The sequence below is a fragment of the Hemitrygon akajei genome, chromosome 5, assembly GCF_048418815.1.
Source record: "Hemitrygon akajei chromosome 5, sHemAka1.3, whole genome shotgun sequence".
Lineage (NCBI taxonomy): Eukaryota > Metazoa > Chordata > Chondrichthyes > Myliobatiformes > Dasyatidae > Hemitrygon > Hemitrygon akajei.
In genome coordinates, this window is record NC_133128.1 from 84,496,825 (window position 1) to 84,523,026 (window position 26,202).

General features: G+C 41.4%; 1 protein-coding gene across 7 annotated transcripts in view; it reads right to left on the reverse strand.

Annotated features, from left to right (window-relative positions):
* Positions 1-21,619: 21,619 nt before the first annotated feature.
* The window catches only part of cdadc1 (cytidine and dCMP deaminase domain containing 1), a 65,061-nt gene continuing 60,478 nt past the window's right edge, over positions 21,620-26,202 (reverse strand). For all 7 annotated transcript variants that reach the window (XM_073045930.1, XM_073045931.1, XM_073045936.1 and 4 more), the window contains one exon: positions 21,620-22,669. In XM_073045930.1, coding sequence (XP_072902031.1) covers positions 21,819-22,669 — 851 coding nt within the window. In that variant the 3' untranslated portion in view covers positions 21,620-21,818. The remainder of the gene's footprint in view (positions 22,670-26,202) is intronic.

Consider the following 26,202-nt stretch of genomic DNA (forward strand, 5'->3'; position numbering starts at 1 on the left):
AGTTGCTTTGAAAGATTTAGGGTTGCAAGCAATCTCCCTCAGACTTAAACATCAAGTAAGTACACTGATATACTGCATGGGTAACAAAACAGATGATATCATGGGTAGATTAGGACTGACAGGTGCTTAGAAAAAGGAGTACTTAACAGTGCAGGACAAATCCAAAGAATATTTCACAGGAAAGTGAAATGTGATATATGAGAGGACTGAGTTCAACTCCAGAAAACAGGAGACAAATGAAAGTGTAAATGACTTCATGACAGCATTGTGTGCCCTGTCAGATAACTGACCATATTGAAATCTGAGAGATGAACTCATTAGAGAACAGGATTGTTGTCGGGTTACTAGACACCAAATTGTCAGAGAGACTTCAGTTGCAGGCAAATCACACACTAGAGAAAGCTATTATCATAGTCAGGCAGAGTGAGAATGTTCTTCAGCTACAGGCAAAGCTTGGGCACGAAAACAATGCTGAGGTAAAACTACAAAAAGTAAGGTGCATTCAGAAAGAGGTGACAGCAGGGCTCAAACAAAACAGACAAGCGAAAACACAGAGCAGGTAAAATGTCCAACTGCAGGAGCTGTGGCAAGTCTCCATTCCACGTCAAAGTGCTCTGTCCAGCAAAAGAAGAGAAATGCCTCCAATGCAATAGAGTTGGCCATTATAAAAGCCAATGTCACTCAAAACCAGTTCTTCAGGAATCAAAGAAGATTATGATTCAGACAAAGAGAGAGCTTGTGTACTGTGGTTCACTTGCAAAGTGACGTTCAAAATGAACACTGGGACAGATGTCACAGCCATCCCTGAATGTCTGTTCACAAAACTGGTGAAGAAAATGGGCATTATGCTAAACCCAACAAGGAGACTGCTCGTGGGGTCAGGGAAACATAAGCTCAGTGTGAAAGGAATGTTTACTACTTCCATCCATAAAGATGAGAAACAGTTAAAAGAGCTTATCTATGTTGTTCAGAATCTCTTCTTACCAATACTGGGATGGCATGCCAAGGTTGGACTCATTAAACAATGTTCAGTGGTAGAAGTACCCAGTGTTGTTCACAGGCCTGGAGGACACTGAAAGAAGAATACCATCCAACTGAGGCCAGGACACCCTACTCTCGGACCTCAGCAAGGTGTGCACCAGTCCCATTGATAAACAGAGTCAAAGCTGAACCTGAAAGAATGGAGGCACTTGACATCATAACTAGAGTGAATAGACCTACTGACTGGTGTATGGGCATTGTTCCTGTTCCCAAACCAGATGGCACAGTGAGGCCCTGTGTTGATCTAACAAAACTGAATAATGCCATGAAGTGGAAGAAGTTTATTCTGCCCTCTAAGCATACATTGGATATCTTAGGTAGAACAAAGTTCTCCACCAAACTAGATGCAAACTCGGGGTTCTAGCAGATCTGTTTAGATCCTGACTCACAGAAGCTCACAACCTTTATCACACCATATGGACACTCTGCCTTCAAGAGACTCCCTTTTGGCATTTCATCGGCCCTTGAACTCCTTCAGATGAGGATGAACCAAATTTTGGAGGGACTGGAAGGAGTTGTCTGCCACATGGATGATATACTCATCTTCGGAGGCTCAAGTGAGGACCATGACGAAAGAGTGGAAACTGCCATGGAGAAACTGAAACAGGTTGTAATCTCCCTGAACAAGTCGTCTCTTTTATCGTCATTTCAACCATAACTGCTGTTACAGTACACAGTAAAAATGAAACAACATTCCTCCAGGACCATGGTGCTAGATGAAACAACACAAAACTACATTAGACCAGACCTACACGGGACTACATTAAGTGCACAAAACAGTGCAAGACAGTACAATAATTAATAAACAAGACAATAGGCACAGTAAAGTGCAAATTACAATCTAATAATAAATTATGTAAACAATGTTAATGTTTTAGCAGGAATTGAGAAAGAAATTAGCAAAAATTGCAAAGGGAGTGGTGTTCAGTTGAGTGTACGTGTGTGTGAAATGCAAAAGGAAATATAAAGTTGGAGGTAAAGTTCTTTGGCCACCAACTGTCCTCAGAGAGCTTGCAACCGGATTCAGACAGACTGCTAGGAGTTCAGAACAGGGAACAACTTATGAATGTATCAGAGATCCTCAGTTTCTTTTCCCAGCTGGGAATGTTCATCCCAGATTTGGCAGAGAAAACAGAGCCACTACATGACATCCTCTCTCAGTGAAACATTTGGACCTGGGATGCACCACAGGAGAAGTTATTCTCATCACTGAAAGCAAACCTCAGCTCCCTACCAACATTGATCTAAACAGAGCGACCAAGGTCTCAGCAGACACCTCCTCCTTTGGCCGAGGGGGAGTGCTCATGAAATATCGCAGTGTTGTATGGAAACCAGTGGCATGTGCATCAAGAACACCGACTCCTACTGAACAGCTTTAAGCCCAAATCAAAAAGAAGATGCTGGCTTTTGTATGGGCTTGTGAACGTTGTAGCTACTACTTGATAGTCACTAAATTCCTACTTGAAACAGACACCAAGTCACATGTCAGCCTGCTCAGCTCAAAACACTTGGGTGACTTAACAAAACATCTGCAAAGATTCAGAATGAGGCTTATGTGATACCAGTATGACATTGAACATGTCCCCAGCAAATTTTTCACAACACTTGATACTCTATGGAGGATACTCTGTCAAAGTGAGTGGATAGAAGTTGACTCCACCCTTATGGAAGATACTAACTTCTACTTAGCTCAGGTATGTGAAAGTTTTCCTGCATCACAGAATAAACTGGACAAATTCACTTTGAGCTGAAAAAGGACCAAATCTGTAGCAAGGTCATGCAATACTGTGCACATGGATGGCCGGCTGTTCCAAAAGAAGCTCATGAACTCAGACCTTACTGGCTAGAAAGAGACACACTCAGTCTGTGTGGATTGATGATAACATATCCTCCTCACTGATGATAACATATCCTCCTCACTGATGATCAACACTGGCACACCTCAGGGGTGTGTGCTTAGCCCACTGCTCTACTCTCTGTGTACACATGACTGTGTGGCTAGGCATAGCTCAAATACCATCTATAAATTTACTGATGATACAACCATTGTTGGTAGAATCTCAGATGGAGAGGAGTGAGATATGCCAACAAGTGGAGTGGTGCCACAGCAACAACCCGGCACTCAACGTCAGTAAGATGAAAGAGCTGATTGTGGACCTCAGGAAGGGTAAGACAAAGGAACACATACCAATCCTCATAGAGGGATCGGAAGTGGAGAGAGTGAGCAGCTTCAAATTCCTGGGTGTCAAGATCTCTGAGGATCTAACCCGGTCCCAACATATTGATGTAGTCATAAAGAAGACAAGACAGCAGTTATACTTTTTTAGGAGCTTGAAGAGATTTGGCATGTCAACAAAATACATTCAAAAACTTCTATAGTTGTACCGTGGAGAGCGTTCTAACAAGCTGCATCACTGTCAGGTATGGAGGGGCTACTGCACAAGAATGAAAGAACCTGCAAAAGGTTGTAAATCTAGTCAGCTCCATCTTGGGTACTAGCCTGCAAAGTACCCAGGACATCTTTAGGGAGCAGTGTCTCAGAAAGGCAGCGTCCATTATTAAGGACCTCAGGCACCCAGGGCATGCCCTTTTCTCACTGTTACCATTAGGCAGGAGGTACAGAAGCCTGAAGGCACACACTCAATGATTCAGGAACAGCTCCTTCCCATCTGCCATCCAATTCCTAAATGGACTTTGAAGCTTTGGACACTACCTTGCTCTTTTAAATATACAGTATTTCTGTTTTTGCACATTTTTAGAAATCCATTCAATATATGTAATTGATTTACTTGTTGATTTTTATTATGTTTTATTTTATTTATTATTATTATTTTTCTCTCTCTGCTAGATTATGTATTGCACTGAACTGCTGCTGCTAAGTTAATAAATTTCACGTCACATGCCGGTGATAATAAACCTGATTCTGATTTTGACCATCCTTGATGGTTTGCTGCTAAAGGCTTCCAGATTCATCATTCCTGCTTCTGTGCACACCAAAGTCGTCAGAGAAATCCACCAAGGACATCAAGGCATCGAAAAATGTCACCTCAGAGCAAGGCAATCAGTGTGGTGGCCTGATCTGAGCACACAGCTGGGAGATTGTGTAAAGCAATGTGAAACATGCAGAAAACTGCACATAAATCATGCTGAACCTTTCTATCCCACAGAATTCCCAGATTTTCCATAGCAGATGGCAGGCACAGACATTGCCCAGCTGAAAACAGGCAAATACCTTCTCACTGTGAATTACTGCTCATGGAGTGTTTAGATGTCCAAGCTGTCCTCTACATCCTCAGCATCAGTTCTACTGCACCTGAAAGCTGTATTCACTCAGCATGGAATGTCAGAGAGACTTGTGTCAATCAATAGTCCACAAATGAGCTGCTCAGAATTCAAAGCCTTTGCTAGGGACTATGAGTTCAAACACCAGGCAAGCAGTCCACAGTACCCACAGGCACATGGAGAAGCGGAAAGAGCAATGAGAACTGTTGAGAGTCGCTACTGAAGGCAAAAGACCCTTACAATGCGCTGCTAGCTTATCACTCCACACCTCTTGCAAATGGCGACTGTCCATCAGAGCAGTCAATGGGCCGGAGACTGAGAACAAGCCTACCCATTCTTCCTTCCCTTCTCCAACTTCACTTACTGGACTTAGAAAAAATGAGAAATTTTGAGACAACACAGCATGAGAAAATGTAGAGCGTGCATGATCTCAGACACAGAGCAAAATCTTTGTCAGGAGCAGTGAAACTATTTGGGTTTCAGACCATTTCACTGAAGGAACAATAGTCCGGCAGTGTGCACCACGATTGTTTGTGATCAGAACATCACCAGGAGAAACCAGGTGGAACAGGCATGCACTCGTGCACCTTCAAAGTCCAAGAAATGTAGAGAGAGAAATAGAGTGGCCTGGTCTTTACGATGAGGACCACTTACCTGAGGTGGACACACCTGTCCAAGAATCTCCATCTGCTCCACCTTTTCCAGGAACCTGTACCAGAACGGGTCATTTATCTGTCCCACCACAGAGATAAACTTCATAACTTAGGGCAAGTAACTGAAGAGGCAGAATAATCCTCACACCTTGCCAGAGTGCTCAGGTAGTCTACTCTGACCTCCATTACACTAAGTGAGAAAGCCAGTTATGTTTATATAAGGAGCATAAGTTAAGTGCTATGGGTAAAGTGAACTGAATCATACAATTTCAGTGATTATAATTTCAATGCAGTTCTATGGAAAAGTACATATCTAGTTATTCTTTTTTTCAAGAAGGGGAGCTGTTGTTCTGGTTAGTAGTAGCATTCCTTTGCCACTCAGTTAGCCACTGCCACTCCGGAGGAGTTCACAGACTCTTCAAGAGAGAGAGCAACAAATTTCAGTCGAATATCCTGCATGCTGCCATGCTGGTGTGCTCTGCTCTCTCCCTCGTAACAGACACAACACCAACCAGAAGCCAATCATTACCGAAGAAAATTATATGGAGAATCCTTTAGATCTAATTGATTATTTCACTGGTGAATGAATACATGGTACTTGTGTGGACATAGCTGAAAGATTAAAAAGAAAACATGACCATTGTTATGGATAGCAGTTCTGGCGCATTATGGTACTTTTATAATTGTGAGGTACTGTATACACTATTAAGGTTGTATTTAAATTTTAGGTATCGTAATTTTTTTTACCTCATCTACTTGCATTCCTCCATCTTTGTCTTCTTTGTTGCTATCTTTCCATATCTAAATTTATCAGCAGGACCCTTGAATTCATCTCTCCCTATGCTACTTGCTTCAACCGCAGTCCCACCACTCTTAAGATAAAAAAAATTCTTCCAAATACCCCTGTGGATTTCTTGGTGACTATCCACTGTGATGGATCCTTTCCAAACTCCTACCTCAGATGGAAATATTTTGTCTGTAACCACTCTATCAAAACTTTTCATGATTTTAAAGACCCTGAAGAGACCAACTGTGTTCATCCTTTCCTGTAATAACTACCCTTACATTTCTGATATTTTTCTAAATCTTCCCTGCATCCTTCCAGTGCCCCTATAGTCACTTTTAAAATACTTCCTCTGGAACAGTTTATGATATTCTAAACAAGTAGTGTTGTCAAATTAAGGTTCATACAGACTTAGGATAACTTTGGTATTTTTCTGTTTCCTCTAAATATAAACATTAGCACTATGCCCTTCTACTCTATTGGCTAAATAATAACTTCCCGATTCTTCCTACCAAAATATGTTAGCCTGCTTTGAACTATGCTCTGTACTGAACTTTTCTGTTAATCCTACAAGTCTATTAATGCCCACCCCACCTGTAAATTGTTGAGAGACCACCTTGGTACTAATTCCCTCCACCTGTCCCGCACGCATTCCCTGTGTTGTCACTTACAAATTTAGAAATTGGGTTTGATTTCCATTTAAGTGAATTGTAAACTTAGCTCAATAAATAAACAAGCAATAAATATCGAGAACATGAGGTGTAGAGTCCTTGAAAGAGACTCCATAGGTTGTGGGAACACTTCAGTGTTGGGGTTTTGTGAAGTTATATCCTCTGGTTCAAGAGCCTGATGGTTGAGAGGTAATAACTGTCCCTGGACCTGGTGGTGTGAGTCCTGAGGCTCCTGTATCTCCTGCCTTGATGGCAGCAGTGAGAAAAGAGCATGGCCTGGATGGTGGGAGTACTTGGTGGTGGATGTGCTCAGTGGTGGGGAGGGCTTTACCTGTGACAGACTGGGCTGCATCCACTATTTTTGTAGACTTTCTTGTTCAAGAGCATAAGACCGCAGAACCATAAGACATAGGAGAAGAATTAGGCCACTTGGCCCACCGAGTCTGCTCCACCATTCAGTCACAGCTGATCCTTTCTTCCCTTCCTCAGCCCCACTCCCCAGCCTTCCCCCTGTAACCTTTGATGCCATGTCCAATCAAGAATCTATCAATCTCTGCCTTAAATACACCCAACAACCTGACCTACACAGCTGCACGTGGCAACAATTTCCACAAATTCACCACCCTCTGGCTAAAGAAATTGCTGTTTGTCTGTTTTAAATGGATGCCCCTTTATCCTGAGGCTGTGCCCTCTTGTCCTAGACTCCCCCACCATGAGAAACATCCTTTCCATATCTACCATGTCTAGGCCTTTCAATATTTGAAAGGTTTCAATGAGATGCCCCCTCATCCTTCTGAATTCCAGTGAGTACAGACCCAGAACTATCAAATGTTTCTCATATGATAACCCTTTCGTTCCTGGAATCATCCTTGTGAACCTCCTCGGGACCCTCTCCAATGCCAGCACATCTTTTCTACAATGAGGAGCCCAGAACTGTTCACAATACTCAAGGTGAGGCCTCACCAGTGCCTTATAAAGCCTCAGCATCACATCCCTGTTCTTGTATTCTAGACCTCTTGAAATGAATGCTACCATTGCATTTGCCTTCCTCACCACCAACTCTACTTGCAAGTCAACCTTTAGGATGTCTGCACAAGGATTCCCAGATTTTTGGATTTTTCTCCCTGTTTAGAAAATAGTCTGCACATTTATTTCTACTTCCAAAGTGCGCGACCATGCATTTTCACAACATTGTATTTCATTTGCTACTCTCTTGCCCATTCTCTTAATCTGTCTGAGTCCTTCTGCAGCCTACCTGCCCCTCCACCGATCTTTGTGTCATCTGCAAACTTGGCAACAAAACCATCTATTCCATCACCTAAATCGTTAATATACAGCATAAAAAGAAGCAGTCCCAACATCAGCTCCTGCAGAACACCAATAGTCACTGGCAGCCAACTAGAAAAAGATCCTTTTATTTCCACTCACTGCCTTCTACCAATCAGCTAATGCTCTAACCATGCCAATAACTTTCCTGTAACACCATGGGCTCTTAACTTGATAAGCAACCTTATGTATGGCATCTTGTCAAAGGCCTTCTGAAAGTCCAAATATACAACATCCACTGCATCCCCTTTACCTATCCTACTTGTAATCTCCTGGAAGAATTCCAACAGGTTTGTTAGGCAAGATTTTCCCTTAATGAAAACATGTTGACTTTGTCCTATCTTGTCCTGTGTCACCAAGTACTCTATAACCTCATCCTTAACAATTGACTCTAACATCTTCCCAACCACTGAGGTCAGGCTAACTGGTCTATAATTTCCTTTCTGCTGCTTTGCTCCTTTCTTAAAGAGTGGAGTAACATATGCAATTGTCCAGTGCTCTAGCATCATACCAGAATCCAATGATTTTTGAAAGATCATTACTGTTGTGGAAAAAAAATCTCAGGAGCAGCAGACAGAATAGATGAGGCCGACTCAGAGAATTGTTTTAGACTAAAGGGTTTTATTACATGATATCATGGAGAGCCCAGACACCTAAAGCGGAGTTCTGAGACTCTGCTCAACAATGGATTACACTTTTATTTATACTCCAGGCGTATGTGACAAGAAGCACTTAAATCTGAAAAAGGAGGGAACTTCAACTACAACTCGTTACAATAGCAAAGTTGCACTATATGTCCTTGAGCGGTTATACATTTTATTAAGTGTTAGTTTTCAGGACAGTATATCAGGCTTTCTCAAGCGCAGACATGTGATGATTCTTAGAACAAGGAAGCACAGACATAGTTATTTTCCCATCCCATCTACAAAGCACATTTCAAGCATGCAGTGTACATTAGTTGCAGATAAGTGATTACAGATTTTGAATTCACATACTAGAAGGTGGTCATAAACCCCTTAACATTCATCACAATGTCCTACTATTTTTCTTACACAGTTACTAATGCCTCCACAATTGCTTCCTCTTTCAGAACCCTAGGGTGCATGCTCACCTAGTCCCGGTGACTTATATACCCTTATGTCTTTCAGATTTTTGAGTATCTTTTCCCTTATAATAGTAACTGCTCTCATTTCTCTTTCCTCACACACTGCTAGAATCTTCCACAGTGAACAATGATGCAAAATGCTAATTTAGTTCATCTGCCATCTCCTTGTCCCCCGTTATTATTTCTCCAGCCTCATTTTCTAACGGTCCTATACCCACTCTCCTCCTCTTTATTTTTTACATACTTGAAAAAGCTTCTACTATCCACTTAGCTTGCTTTCATATTTCATCTTTTCCCTCCTAATGATTCTTTTAATTGCATTGATAGTGCAACCAGTCAGGATACTCTCTGCTGTGCATCTTCGAAGTCTGTCATAATCTTAGATGACATGCCGAATCTTCCCAAACTTCTAAGCATTACCATGCATTTTTTTGTGATGGGACTTCAGTGTTGTACTCACACCTTTGATCCCTTGATGAGGGCTGTCTCAAGTATTTGCAGGTTTCTCCTGTAGGTGATAATCAGCTCGTTTGGTTTTGCTGATGTTGAGTGCCACCACTCAACCAGATTTTCAACCTCTCTCCTACACGCTGATTTTGTCACCACATTGGATTTTGGCAACGATGTTGTTGTCTTCAGCAAACTTAAATATGACATTGGAGGTGTGCAATCCTCACATTCACAAGCATAAAGCGAGTAGAGCAGGGGACTAACCACACTGCCTTGTGTAAAGTTTACACACACCAGTGTAAACTTTAAACTTTCCATTAATAGAATTGCAAACTGATTTCTTCCTGATGTGGAAAAATGAAACTGCTTTGAACTTTCAATGAAGTCGAAGCTATCTGGTTAAATGTTCCTTTTCTGCAGTGATTTATGAGCACATGACTCTCCTTAACCTTTTTTTAGGATGGCTAATTAGGAGGTATTTTTTGGATTCTGCTCGATAAGTGGTGGTATCCTGTCATGTCCCCTGATGCTGGTGTGCTATCAATTTGGGGTTAACTGGTTGATAGGAAGCCATAGAAGCTTTGTGTAGAACATAGAACATTACAGCCCTGTACAGGCCCTTCGGCCCACAATTTTGTGCCAACCTTTAAACCTAATCAAAGATCAACCTAACCCTTCCCTCCAGCAATTTCCATGACACTCACCCCACTAATCCTCCAGAACAGCAGCTTTATCAATGGAGCCACCTATTTGGCATGTGCTAATTCATACTTGCTTTGATGAATGCTAAAACTATATTAAGGGAAAAACATGGTTGCATGAAGTCATTGTTGTTTTGGATTGAAAATCTAGCAAATAATGTGTATTTAAATCATATCACAGCATCTTGAGGAAACTGATAGTAATCTGATGGGCATTCTCAGAATGTCCTCTAAACTTAGTTGCACAGAGGCATCCTTTAGATAGATAGATAGATACTTTATTCATCCCCATGGGGAAATTCAACTTTTTTTCCAATGTCCCATACACTTGTTGTAGCAAAACTAATTACATACAATACTTAACTCAGTAAAAAATATGATATGCATCTAAATCACTATCTCAAAAAGCATTAATAATAGCTTTTAAAAAGTTCTTAAGTCCTGGCGGTTGAATTGTAAAGCCTAATGGCATTGGGGAGTATTGACCTCTTCATCCTGTCTGAGGAGCATTGCATCGATAGTAACCTGTCGCTGAAACTGCTTCTCTGTCTCTGGATGGTGCTATGTAGAGGATGTTCAGAGTTTTCCATAATTGACCGTAGCCTACTCAGCGCCTACTAGAGATTAAAAGATGCCACATTAGTTCCACAATAATGCAATGGACTGACCTATTGAAGGAGCCATTGCCAAGGCCAGGGCATGACTGGAAGTATGCCATATGGTCCTTCAAGTCTGTTCTGGTATTTGACATAATTATGGAAAATCTTCAACCCTCTCTTCCTTCTGATCCCTTGATCCCCTGCACTTAAAAAACCCATTAAGAGGCCTTAATGTGATGACAAAGTATGCAGAATCATCTAGGACATATAATTAAAAAAAACATGAAATTTGTTGTTCCACTGTACTGTTGCCTCAAAACAACCCATTTCAGAATATATGGTAGTGATAATAAACCCAATTCCAAGTCTAATTGTGAAAACACAAAAGTACGCACCATTAAAAGAAGAAGAGTCAAACAATTTCATTTAGAGCACCTATTACTGCTTTCAAATAGAAAAGGTTAGTTTGTAGAAAACTGAACTGGAGAAGTAATACTCTACCAACCCGAGCTGAATAAATTTCTATCTAATTATTCAACACAAGTATACAATACACCTGACCCATACTAGTGCAAATTCATTCCATACTTAACTCCTATTGACCCCTTGAGCATTCTGATCTGATCTATATCATCTCTACACTTATTATATCATGAATATGACTGCTGTTGATGGTGACCTGTATTGGAGCAGGAGAAGGCTCTTAATCCAGCTCCCTCATTTAATGAGGTCATGGTTGATCTCTTGCCGTATTACCATTTTCTTGCAGAAGTCTCTATCTCTCAGTTCCTCAAGTTTTAGGAGGATATCGATGTCAGTTACGAATTGATGACTAAGCTTCCCCAACTCTCAGCTTAGAGAACTCCACACATTCACCACCCTCTGGGTATAACAAATATTCTCATCTCCATCCTATATGGCATGCCCCACAATCTTAGGGATCACGGTCCCAAAATTCCTCATCAGGGGGCAGCGGGAGGAATATGCTCCCTGCATCCAACCTATTCTAGCCTTAAGAATGTTGTATATTTTAATGAGATCTTCTTCCATTGTGTTCCAGAGAAAGCGTCTAGTCTGCTCAATCTCACTGAATGCAGCAAACCCATCATCCTGTACTGAGTATGGATGATGCTTCACTCTCTCTAAGGCAGGACTTCCCAATCTCTTTTATGCCATGAGCCTTTACCATTAACTAAGGGGTCCATGGATCCCAGGTTGGGAACCCCTGCTCCTGTTTCAGGTGAGATCTCCAAAAATACACAGTATTCCAGGTGTGGTCTCATCAAAGCACCACCAGCAAGACATCCCTACCTGTGTACTTAAATCCTCCCATAGCAATGCCCAACATAAAATTTACCATCCTGTGCACACATTTGTTGACAGTGAATTCTGTACAAAGACACCATGAAACCTCTGCACACTAACATGACCCCATCTGTCAATGTTTAAAAAGGATTTCTGCTTTTCACTTTGTGCACTGAAGTAAATAAAATTACCTTTTTTTGCATTGTATTGTAAGCCTGATGATTCCTGTCCACTCATTCAGCTTGTCCGTGTCCTATGGAAGGTTCTTTCCATTCTTTGAACTCACAACCCCACTCAATTTTGATCATTCACAAACTTGGAAACATGACATTTGGTCCTCTTGGCAAATTGTTGATGTAGATCATGAACAGCTGGGTCTACACCCTGATCATCGTGGTGCACCATCAGTCACAACTTACCAACCTGGAACAATCAGTTTATTCCCTCAGCTTGTGTTTTTTTTTTTGCCTGATAATCAATAGACTATCCATATCTGTAAGTTATTTTTATCTCAGTATACCTTAACCTTGTTCACTAACTTGTATGAGATTGTAACAAACGCAAAGAAGCTTCTGGGGATCTCAATATGCCACATCCACTGGTTCCCCTTTATCTACATTGATAGTTCCATCCTCAAAGAGTTCCAACAAATTAGTTAAATATTACTTCCCATTTATAAATTTATTCCAACTCTTCTCAATCTCTCTTATTACACCTTTATTATAGATTCCAGCATTTTCCCTACATATGTAACTAATCAATTTTTAGTTCCTCATTTTTCTTCTCCTGACTTTATTAATTACTAGAGTGGGGTCACATTTGCAACCATTCAGTCCAAAGAATTCAATGCAAGTCACACCAATCAGAGGTGGTGGTATGATGGCATGGTCTGAAAGGTGTGACTTTGGAATCACAATCAGATTTATTATCACTATTTTGGACGATGTTGTTTGTTGCAGCAGTACAGTGCAAAGACAAAATTACTTAAATTATGACATAAATAGATAGTCCAAAACAAGAAGAAATAATGAAGTAGTGTTCATGGACTATACAGTACATGAACACTATACAGAAATCTGATGAGAGTGAAAGAAACTATCACTAAATCATTGACTATAGGTCTTCAGGCTCCTGAAATTCCTCTTTGATGGTACCAAAGAGGACACATGCTGGATGGTGAATGTCCTAAATAATAGATGCTGTCTTACTGAGGCTCTGCCTCTTGTAAATGTTCTGACAGGTGGGTAGATTGAACATAAGACATACGAGCTGAACTAGGCCATTTGTCCCATTGACGTTGACTCTGTGGTTAAGAAGGCATAAAGTGCACTGGCCTTCAATTGTGGGACTGAGTTTAAGAGCCGAGAGGTAACGTTGCAGCTGTATAGGACCCTGGTCAGACCCACTTGGAGTACTGTGCACAGTTCTGGTCGCCTCACTACAGGAAGGACGTGGAAACTATAGAAAGGGTGCAGAGGAGATTTACAAGGATGTTGCTTGGATTGGGGAGCATGCCTTATGAGAATAGGTTGAGTGAACTCGGCCTTTTCTCCTTGGAGTGATGGAGGATGAGGGGTGACCTGCTACAGGTGTACAAGATAATGAGAGGCATTGATTGTGTGGATAGTCAAAGGCTTTTCCCCGGGCTGAAATGGCTAGCACGAGAGGGCATAGTTTTAAGGTCTTGGAAGTAGGTACAGAGGAGATGTCAGGGATAAGTTGTTTGTTTTTTTTTACACAGAGAGTGGTGAGTGTGTGGAATGGGCTGCTGGGGGCGGTGGTGGAGGCAGATACAATAGGGTCTTTTAAGAGACTCCTGGATGGCTACATGGAACTTAGAAAATAGAGGGCTATGGGTAAACCCTATGTAGTTCTAAGGTAGGGACATGTTCAGCACAGCTTTGTGGGCCAAAGGACCTGTGTTGCACTGTAGGTTTTCTAGGTCTCAATGAGTCCGCTCCACCATTTCATCATGGCTGATCCATTTCCTTCTCAACCCCAGTCTCCTGCCTTCTCCCTGTAATCTTTCACGGCCTGACTAATCAAGAACCTATCAATCTCCACCTTAAATACACCCAATGACCTAGCCCCCACAGCTGCCTGTGGTAATGAATTCCACAGATACACCATCCTCTGACAAAAGAACTTCTTCTTCATCTCTGTTCTAAATGGATGCCCCTCTATTCTGAGCAATGTCCCCAGGTCCTAGACTTCCACACCATAGGAAACATTCTCTCCACATCCACTCTACTTAGACCTTCCAACATTCAATAGGTTTCAATGAGATCAACCACCCCACCCCCATTCTTCTAAATTCCAGTGAAAAAAGGCCTAGAGCTATCAATCGTGCCTCATATGATAAGCTTTTCATTCCCAGTATCGTTACATGCTTGCTTTTATATTCAAGTCCTCTCAAAATGATTGCTAATATTGCATTTGCCTTCCTCAGCACCAACTCAAACTGCAAATTAACCTTTAGGGAATTGTGCACATGGACTCCCAAGTTCCTTTGCACCTAAGATTTTTGAATTTTCTCCACATTTTGAAAATAGTCTATGCTTTTATTTCTTTTGCAAAAGTGCATGATCATACACTTCCCAGTCCTGCATTCCATTTGCCACTTTGCCCATATTCCTAATTTGTCCAAGTACTTCTGAAGCCTCCCTGCTTCCTCAATACTACCCATCCTGTCACCTATCTTTGTGCCGTCTGCAAACTTGGCCTCAAAGCCATCAAATCTGTCATCCAAATCATTGACATACTATGTCAAAAGAAGCAGTCCTAACACCAACCCCTGCAGAACACCACTAATCAGTGGCAGCCAATCAGAAAAAGCTCCCTTTATTCCCACTCTTTGCCTCCTGCCAATCAGCCAATACTCCATCCATGCTTATATCTTCTTTGTAATACCATGGGCTCTTACCTCATTAAGCAGGCGCAGGTGTGCCACATTGTCAAAGGCCTTCTGAAAATCCAAGTACACAGCATCCACTGACTCTCATTGGTCAATCCTGCTTGTTATTTCCTCAAATAATTGTTACAGATTTGTCAGCGAAGACTTTCTCTTAAGGAAACAATGCTGACAACAGGCTATTTTAACATGTGCATCCAAGTACCTGGAAATCACATCCTTAACAATCGACTCCAGCATCTTCCCACCCTCTGAAGTCAAGCTAACTGGCCTAACCTTCTGCGTCCCTCACTTCTCGAAGACTGAAGTGCCATTTGCAACTTTTCCTGTCCTCCAAAACCATTCCAGAATCTAGTAATGCTTGAAAGATCATTACTAATGCCTTCATAATCTTCGGTTACCTCTTTCAGAACCCTATGGTGTAGTCAATTTGGTCCAAGTGACTTATCTACCTTCAGACTTTTTAGTTTCCCCAAGTACCTTCCCTCTAGTAATAGCAACTGCATTCACTTCTGCCCCTGACAATCTGGCATACTGCTAATGTCTTCCATAGTGAAAACTGATACAAAATACTCATTCAGTTAATCCTCCATTTCCTTGTCCATTACTACCTGTCCGGTGGTCCATGATTTACTTTTGCCTCTCTTGTACATTTTATATATCTGAAAAACTTCTGGTATCCTCTTTGATAGTGTTGGCTATCTTACCTTCATATTGCATCTTTTCCCCCACTGTGGCTTTTTTAGTCAGTTTCTGTTGGTTTTTAAAAGTTTCCCAATTCTTTAACTTCTCACATATTCTTGCTCTTTTACTTTTAGGATGGCTTTGTCTTCCCTTGTCAGCCATAGTTGCATCATCCTGCCTTTAGAAAATTACTCCTTCTTTGGGATGCATCTGTCCTGTACCTTCCAAATTGCTCCCAGGAACTCCAGGCATTGTCCCTCTGCCATTATCCCTGCTAGTGTCCCCTTCCAATCAACTTTATCTAGCTCCTCTCTCACGCCTCAGTAATTCTCCTGACTCCAATGTAATTCTGATACATCTGACTTTAGCTTCTCTTTCTCAAATTACAGGGTGAATTCTATCATATTATGATGACTGTCTCCTAAAGGTTCATTTACTTTAAGCTCACAAATCAAATCCGGTCCATTACACAACACCCATTCCAGAATAGCAGATCCCATAAGTGGGCTCAACCACAAGCTGATCTTTAAAAAAAAACATCTTGTAGGCGTTCTACAAAATCTCCCTCTTGGGATCCAGCACCAACATGATTTTCCCAATCTACCTGCATATTGAAATCACCCATGACTATTGTAATATTGCCCTTTTGACATGTATTTTTTTTAATCTCCCATTGTAATTTGTAGCCCACATCCTGGCTACTGTCAGAGCCCTGTACGTAACTCCCACCAGGGTTTTTTTTTAAAACACTTGCAGTTTCTTAACTCTCCCCACAATGATTCTATATTTTCTGATCTCATGTCAACTCTTTCTAAGGATTTGATTCCACTTTTTACCAACAGAGCCACTCCAGTCCCTCTGCCTATCTGTCTGTCCTTTTGATACAATGTGTATCCTTGATGTTAAGCTTCCAATTATAACCTTCTTTCAGTCACGACTTAGCAATACCCACAATGTCATACCTGCCAATCTCTAACTGTGCTACAAGATCATCTACTTTATTCCGTATGCTGTGTGCATTCAAATATAACACCTTCAGTCCTGTATGCATCACCATTTTCAATTTTGAACTCCTTTTACGTTGCTATTCATGTCACTGACTGCAATTTTCCCCATCATCTGCCTGTCCTTGACAGTTTCACTACAACTGTTCCTGCTTGTACATCAACAGTCCTATCACTTCGGTTCCCATTCCCTTGCCAAAACCTTCACCAACTGCTGTAGCAAACCCATCCTCAAGGATGTTGGTCCACCTTGGGTTCAGGTGTTACCTGTCGCTTTTGTACAGGTTACACCTTTCCCAGAAGAGAACCCAATGATCCAGAAATCTAAAACCGTGCCTCCTGTATTAGTTTTTCAACCATGCATTCATCTGCCAAATCATCCTTCCTTTCTCTCACTGATACATGGAACAGGCAGCAATCCAGAGATAGCTACCCTGGAGGTCTTGCTTTTCAGCTTTCTACCTAGTTCCCTGACTTCTCTCCTCAGGACCTCCCCACTTTTCCTTCCTATGTCATTGGGGCCATGATGTACCAAGACTTCTAGCTGCTCACCCTCCCCCTTTTTAAATGTGGTGGACACAATCTGAGACATCCCTGACCCTGGCACCTGGGAGGCAACATACCATCCAGTTGTCTCTATCATGTCCATAGAACCCCGTGTCTGTTCCTCTACGGAATTCTCTATCATTACTGCAGTCCTCTTCTCTGCCCTTCCCTTCTGAGCCTCAGTGCCAGAGAACTGGTCGCTGTGGCTCTCCCCAGTAGGTCACCCTCTTCAATAGGATCCAAAACGGTATACATATCATTGAGGGGAATGGCCACAGGAGTGCTCTGTACTGGCTGTCCTTTTCCCTTCCCTTTCCTGACAGTCACCTATTTTCTTGCCTCCTGCAACTTAGGGATGATTATCTTCTTGTAGCTCCTATCTATCACCTCCTCATTTTCCCATACAAACGGAAGGTCATTGAGCTGCAGCTCCATTTCCTTAACACGTTCTCTGAAGAACTGCAGCTCAGCGCACCTGCTGAAAATGTGGTTATCTGAGAGGCTGGAGGTCTCCCAGAATTCCCACATCTCACACAAAAAACACAACACAACCTCTGGAGCTATCCTCACTGCTCTAACTACGTACTAACAGATGAATAACGAAGAAGCAATTTACCAGATATTCACATCACCCAAGCCTGATGAGCTAAAGCCTCCCCACTCTAACACTGGTCCACTCATACAATGGCCACTCTGCTTGGCCCTGCCTTATTTTTATGGGACCTTGCTAATGAATTGTGACTGTGCCACCAAAAGAAGTCAAAATTCTGCAAAAGCTCCTTTTTAAAAAATATCTTGCTTCCCCACCTGCACGAGGCCTCCTGTGCAACCGAGAAAAAGCTTATGATGGAACTGGCTGAGTTTACAACCTTCTGCAGCCTGTAACAATACTGTGCATTGAAGCCTCCATATCAGGTTGTGATGCATCCAGTCAGAATGCCTTCCACCACTCATCCATGGAAATTTGCAAGTGTTTGGTGACATACCAAATCTCCTCAAACTCTTAATGAAGTAGAGAGCCTTAGAATCAATTCCAAACCTAATGGGCAAGATAAACTATTGGTTTCCAACTTCATTATCATTTTCAGATAAGGAATGAATTAATACACCATAAGCACCATTGCAATAGGCATTAGGAACAGCAAAGACACAGAGGGTGTTCTGTGTGGATGAAGGCATTGTCACTTGAGTTACTCAGAGGCACCACATCTGACTGTTGAAGGGTTGCACGAGTCAGGTGATGACAGAATTGACACAAAGGAAAACCTCATTTGACCTGGTCTACCAACTTATATCCAGATCTATATGTCCGTGTCAGTATTGTTAGAATGGCCACAATGAAAAGCAGTTCTTACAGTAAGTGTCTCATCACAGTACAGTTATAGTAAATGGGTGGATTCAGAACCAACATAGCAGCCTAAACTGAAGTACCACGCTGTGCTGTAGGTTATCAACGGAAGCAGAATTATATCCTGTCGTAATAAAGGAGTGAATCAAGAGCAATGAAGGAATAAATACTGGGATTGCAATGCCCACATCTAAAAAATAAACAAAATTCGTAAACAATCACAAAAGGTAAGCACCTTCGCATGAAATGAGTGTACATACCCACTGCATTTGTACATTCTGTTTTAGGAGTTCCAATATATTTCTGCACATACAAAGGAATGTTTCTGCTGCAGTGGCTCCCTCTAATGGCTTGATCTGAGAACTAAAATTTTTGACATTGATTTCTGTATTTTATAAAGAATGGTATTTAAAAGACCAAAAAAAAAGTTTCACCACCTCAAGGCGTTTCATGGTTTCTCTGTCATTTTACCCAAGTCAGTCCCCAAATGGGGAAGTCAGAGGCACGATGTCTACAAGTCCTCAGGTCTGCTGGAGGCTCATCCTGGGGTTGTTGGCCTGTCTGTCTGGGTGGGTGACAGGGAGGAAAGGGGCTTGTTTTGCTGCTGTTGCTTGTGCTGTTCTGCTGGACACTGTAGTCATGCTATGTTGGTTTCAGAATGTGTGGCACATCTGCCCCCAATGCATCCTTGTGTTGGTTGTTAAGGTAAACAAAACATTTCACTATCTGTTTCAATGTACATGTGATAAATAAATGAACTTGAAATCGGAAATGGATATTCTGCCTTTTGCTCTTAACTATAAATTCTCTTTGGCTGAGCAGCAAAACATATTTGGCTCAGATTTCGAGAGGTTTTCTCTATTCAGTCTATTTGCAAACTGGCTATTATTTAAAAAACTTGAACTAATAGGTTTGGTTCACATGCGATAAATCAAACTGGACAGTGAATTTTGGGTAGGATATCTCTGTAAATGAATCGGCCACTTCTATTAAATCCAAAAATTTGGTTAAGTATATTACTTCTAAATTCCAACTTCACCAGCACAGACTCACTAGAAGTATTTCCCGATAATAGTTCTTGTATTGTGTATGATGTCCTCTTTCAAATAATTCACTACTGATACTTCATGAAAATTCCTGTGCAATTTAACTTAACTATTGGTGGTTACTTGGCTACGTAGCTGGCTGTTTGTTTTTGTCTTTGCTGTCATCAATTCACCACTGAATGCATTGTTTTTTTTGTGAGTGCAATTATTCAATCATGTACAATCAAACACAGTGTAGGTGTTTTAATTTAAATTCTCCATTTTATTCATTTATTTTAAAACTCTTAGTAGTAGCATCTGTTATTTTAAGATATATTATCACATTCTTTGGAAACAAACTCTTCAAGGGTTGATTTCTCTCCCCGTTGTGCAATATCATGCAAGATTAATTAGTAACATAGAAAGTGCACTCTTTGATTTTTTTTATAGCGGACAAAATAAATTTTAGTAAAGCATAAAGCATGCTTGAGGAGACTGCTACAGAGCACAAGGAAATTAAAAGAGATCTTGAAGGAAGCATTATTTAAGAAACATTAAACAGATTCAGAAGTTGTAACAAAGATGAGCCACAGTTCTACAAAAACACCAATTTGATGATTTGGATTTATCACTTTGGATTTAAATGATGGAAAAAGATTTGCTGAGAAATGCTTAGTGTTTTGATATGAATCAATTTGCAGCTCATGCAGTGAAACTGCTAATAACCTTATAATCACAGAAAATGTATGAGCTCATGGCTAATCTGTACCTCAACTCCATCTAAATCCTTGGTTCTATATTCCTTAATCGCTTTAGCTTAATAAAAATAAATTTCAATTGATAAGTTCAGCTTTTGAGAGAAGCAAGGCAACTTCTGGAGTTGTGTGAAGAAGTACTTTTTTTTATATATAATTCTGAACTCCCTTAACGGAGTAAGTAGTTTTCTAGCTCCCTTATAAATTCAAGTACCTTTTAATTGGATCACCACTTGCAAAAAATATAAGTCTAACTTGAAGTTGGGATACAATGCAGTATTAAAAGATTTTTAAAAATAGAGAATACTGTATATGCGATAGAACAGGACATTCAATCCAATAAGAACATGCTGGCAAAATTGCTACCCATTTTTCCTCATCTAGATCTATTAGTGCATCTGTCATTTCCTTTCTCAGTCACGTGTTTGTCCAGGCACCTCTTAAGTGCATCCACTGTATACTATTCACCTTGACTACTCTCTTCAGGTAAAAGTTCCACGTCATCACCACACTTGCGTAATGAAATTTCTTCTAAATTCCCCAATGGAATCTTGGGTACCCATCTAATAACAATATCCTTTGTTACATTCTGCCACCCTCACCTCAGGCAGAAACATTTTGTCAAAACCTATTAGATTACCTTTCAGCCTCTTTTTCTCAAGAGCAGAGGTCCAATCTGTTCATTAAATTTACTCAGTTGTTTCAGAGTCATGAGATCATAAAGCACAATGCATTGAAGGACCTCTATCTATGTCTGCACCAACTGCCATACTCAACTACACTAAACCCAGTTACCTGCACAGCCTTCCATGGCTAAATAGTCAAGCACAGCCACAGCATAGTAGGGACTTCAGAGACTATTTTTAAGCCATAATTAAAATCGGTTACAGTTGGAAATTCCTTGTCATCACTGCTGTTGTTCCTTAACTGAATAAAACATAGAAAGAGATGGTTTTGCTTGAACACTACATAGATTTACCAGGATACGTAGACATTTGGAAGTTCTGCACAGGTGAAGACGCTAACCCTAAAGTATTGAAGTAAGTACTCGCATCTTGTGGTCAGATGTGACCATTGTGAAGAATTGTACTGAGGGACAGATTAAATGCAAAAATCTGAATGTGCTAATTAGACTAGGAAATTGTGAAAGTGTGTGGAGTAAGGACTTGCTGAGTCCCACAGCTACAAGAGAACTGATGATTTCCTTGTCGATACAAGTGACTGCAGATGATGTAATAAGGAGGGAGAAACAATCTGCTGGAGAACACAGGCATCAGAACTGGAGTCTCACCCCTCTATGTCCACAGATGCTGCCTGACCCACTGAGTTCCAACAGTAGTTTGATTTTTGATAGAGGCTGGAGATGAAGCAGTAAGTAGTCACCCTAGAAACTTCTAGGAAAGCTACTGTAATATAAAAGGACCATTAATAAATGTTATATTAGTTTAATCATTGTTATATTATAAATAGAATACAGTTTGATTAATTGGTTTGTGGTTAATGTCACACAACAATATGGTTAAGATCACTTTCTTCTGCAGAATTATATTCCAGGTGCCTCATGTCTACTTTATTTAATTCAATAGTGTTCTCAGGTGTCCTAGTTATTCCTCGTGTATAAGAAATCTTTACTTCCTTCCTTGTTGCAGGTTCTCTAGATTCCTAGTTCCAGGTGCTAGAATCACTGTAGCGGGACTACTGCCTTCCAGCAAGGAACCAGATGAAAGCTGACTGGGATGGGATGACAGAAGAGACAGGCCACTGTTATGAATTCCCTCCTCCTGTGAAGGGTTACTGACCCCTCTGGTGGATGAAATTTCTCCACCCTGGCTTCTACATAGGCATTGGTGAGCAGCGGCATGTTCTTTTATCAAATCAGCAAATCCCGTCCTTATAGCTGACTGTATTTTTTCTCCAAGGCTTTCAAATCCTATCTGTAGACCTTCTTGCACTTTAGAGCTCATGTCAGATAGAGCAGCACTAAGGGCTGTCTGAAGTGCTGCCCCAATGCAGCTCATACCCTGTGTAAAAGCTGTCTGAGATGACACAGACTCTCTGCTGGACTGCAATGCACTCAGATGATGGTCTAGTACACTGTGGACATCAGACATGGAAGTATTCAGACTTGACTTGATCTTTTCCATCCCACAGACCACATCATTCATTACAGTAGCTAATGAGGTCACAAGACTCTGGAGGTAGCACTGATGTTCCACCAACCTCCGTTTGAAAGCGGGCTCGCTGTGCTCCAAGTTTAATAGCTCGTCCATTTGGGGCTCTGGCTGAAGAGCTATCAGAGGCCTCTTCAGATCACCTTTGGCCAAGGGAGAATGGGGATCCTCTATACTTGGAGAGTGTCCCTGTACTGAGGACTTGCAATGCAGCTCTGGTTCAGAGCTTGATCTCATTGTGTATGCATTCACAATTTTTGAGGCAATGCTGCTCTCGAATATGGGCGGCTTGTTTGGTCCACTTTTCACTGTTGAGAGAACATAAAAACATGCAGTCAGCATGACGGAAACAGCCAGATATTACCCCACAACATACAGGGGTGGGTCAATTCTGACTTGGAGCCTGAAGCTTCTCACAGGCAGTGCATCCTGTTCAAGAGGGATAACCACTAACACTGCAATTTCCCATGTGCATAAGAGACAACACCTCCATTCTCTACGCTATAGAGCAGTTGCTCCCAAAGTGGGTGACATCAGCCCCGGGGAAGGTGGCAGTTTCTAAGGGGGAGTTATAAAGGTAAGGGGTAATGGGGGTGCTCGGTAGCAAGGGGGCATCCGAGGGATTACAGGCTAAATTTAAGAAATGAATTATTTATTATAAGCATTTGATTCCTAGTGCTTCATAATTGATTACAATGATCATACGATCACCTCATCTCTTGCTAACCCACCGTTCTCTTACTCTTTACTTGGAAGTGTGTTATAGCTGTTGGAAAACACTGTGACACTTTTGTTCTTGGCATATCATGAGAAATCTGAACTGAAGAAATTATGTTATTTCTGGGCCCAGCCCTTGCATTATTGCTGTTCACTACTGAGTCCCATATTCTAATCGTGTGGTGATGCACTTCCTGTGAATTAGGGTATGAAGTTCAATGGGGTTAAGTTCAGAATCTGCCCCTTTTTGTATGGTCTTTCCCTGTACCCCAGGACCCAACTGAGATATCACTGCCCCACTTTATATACCTTCAGACAGAGAGCCAGGTTTTGCCTGAGCTATGATGATGTCATAACTTTCCCTTTTACCGATCGTAGCACTCGTTGGACTTAAACAAAAGACAATTGACTGTAGTCAACATACACACAAAATGCTGGAGGAACTCAACAAGTCAGGCAACATATACAAAAAGGAATAACCAGTCAACGTTTCAGAGAGAGTGGCTCTTCATTAAGACTGGAAAGGAAAAGGGAAGTCAACAGAATAAAAATGTGGGGAAGGGGAAGGAGGACAAGCTAGGGGACAGGTGAAATCAGATGGGCGGGAAAGGTAAAGGGCTAGAGAAGAAGTAATCTGAGAGGAGACTGGACCATGGTAGAAAGGGAAGGAGGAGCAGCAACAGGGAGTGGTGATATGCAGGCGAGGAGAAGAGGTAAGAGGCCAGAGTGGGGAATAGAAAAAGAGGGAAGAGGAGGGGAAAAGAAAATAAAAGAGGAAAAATTATACTGGAAGGAGAAATTGATGCTCATGCCATTAGGTTGGGGGCTACCTATGCATACTATGAAATGTTGCTCCTCCAACGGAGAGTGGCCTCATCATAGCAGAAGAGGAAGCCATGGATCGATATGTCGGATGAGAATGGAGATAGGAGTTACAATGGTTAGCCTCCGGGAAAATCCACTTTCGGCAGATGGAGCAGAGGTGCTTGACAAAGTGATCCTCCAATTTAAATTGCGTCTCACCAATGTAGAGCAGGCTGCATTGGGAGGAGCAGATACAATAAATGATCCCAAAAAATTCGCAGGTGAAGTGTTGCCTCACCTGGAGGGACCGTTTGGGGCTCTGAATGGAGACGAGGGAGGTGTAGCATTTCTCTGGCTTGCAGGGATACGTGCCAGGAGGGGTGAATGGACAAGGGAATCATGGAGGAAGCGACCTGCTGAAAGTGGAGAAATTGGGAAGTAAAGATGCATTTGGTGGTAAGATACCACTGAAGCTGGCAGAAGTTGTGGAGAATGATGTGTTGGATGCAGAGGCCAATGAGGTTGTAGGTGAGGACAAAAGGAACTCTATCCCTGTTAGGGTGGAGGGAAGATGGAGTAAATGCGGATGTCTGGGATATGGAGGAGATGTGGGTGAGAGCAGCATCAATGTTGGAGGAAGGGAAACCCCATTCTTCAAAGAAAGAGGACATCTCTGATGTCCTAGAAAGGAAAGATTCATCCTAGGAACAGATGTGATGGAGACAAAGGAACTGAGATAAGAACAGCTGTGGAGTGTTGGATGCAGAGGTTCATGGGGTGGTAGGTTATTAACCGTTGTCATTAAGCCATAAAGAGAATGGCAGAAGCAAATGAAAATGAAAAAGTGTACCGTATAATGTGGAGTCTCTGAAATATGTTTTTATACCAGCACTAAGCAACCAACAGCAGCCCATGTGTCTGTTGTGTGAAAAGATTTTTTTTCCCAAATAAAGCAATGTAACCATCCAGACTCCTTGAACACTCTGGGAATATCAGGGAATACACTCTGATAAAGCAAGCAAGAACCTGCCTTATTTTCAGTCACTTTGTGAAAACTTTCAGAAATGTAAAACACTTCAAAAGATATTTGCCAGCACTTCTCAGCAAAAGTGATGGTTTGTGTGCTTCATCCAATATTTCATTGCTCATCCATCACTATATCTCGAAAGCCCCATATAATTGGAGAAGAATTGATTCTGCCAACAATCAGGGAGGTTCTGAGTACAGTTTTACAGTGCAGCACAGTTTTAGTGCAGTCGCCCAACTTCTTTCAAAGTAACAAAACAGACTGCAAATTACTGAACTTGGGGATCTGAGACTCCTAAGTGACATTCAGCCTGATGTTGAGAAGCTGATCTCACTGCACCAAGCCCATCCATCTCATTGAGAGGTGAAAAAGCAGTGAAGTAGTGAACAGTTGGGCTACTAATGTATGCTCTAAAATTGTGGATGAAAATTGTTTTTATGTAATCAAAGAAATTATTTTATTTGCAACTTTAAATAGATTTGAATACTTTCTGTAATTATTTGTCACTGCTTTGAATTTGCAATTCCTATTTTCTTTCACTGTGCATTGTAAATCAAAATTCTTTATAATTTTTGTAATGGTCGGATAGGGAGAAGGGGCACTGGGGATGTGGTCTAGGAACCTCTGCTATTGAAGTTCAATAGGATACTTAAAAGAAAGCTATTCCCTTTAAATCAACAACAAGGCGGACAAACAGAGGAAGTGTGACATTTACTAACCCAGACCAACGGCTAGCCCTTGCGCTCTCTCCTTTATCTCAGGTCTGGCGATTTCCTGTCTATTTATAAATTACTGTAAATAGACAGGAAATCTGAAACAGATTAAAAAAAAAAATCTGTTAAGTATTCTGCCGGCTGATGGCGCAGTGACATCAGTGCCAGACTCTGGAGCGAAGGTTGCCGTGTTCAAATCCAGTCCTGGACACACTTTCCATCTGTGCTGGGTTGAGTGTCGAGCTCGCAACTTGGCCTCGTAAAAAAAAAACGCTGCACTGTGAGAAGGACATGGGGGACCACTCACAGAATCTTGCCTCCAAGACAACCACCTGAAAAAATAAGTGGTCACCAAGGCTCTGGCAGAGTATGGCACACAAAAAAATTCTGAAGCAGGGAGAATTATGTACTGAAGTTGGCTTGACAACTTTCATGCAAATGGTTATTAGAAGCAATATAAAAGTATCCTTGAATAAAGCACATGATTCACGGTTATTATGTTGACATTACAAGGCACTCCCCTAAATTATGACATTCTACACTAACCAGTGCGTAGAGGTTGAAGCCTTTATCAATAAAC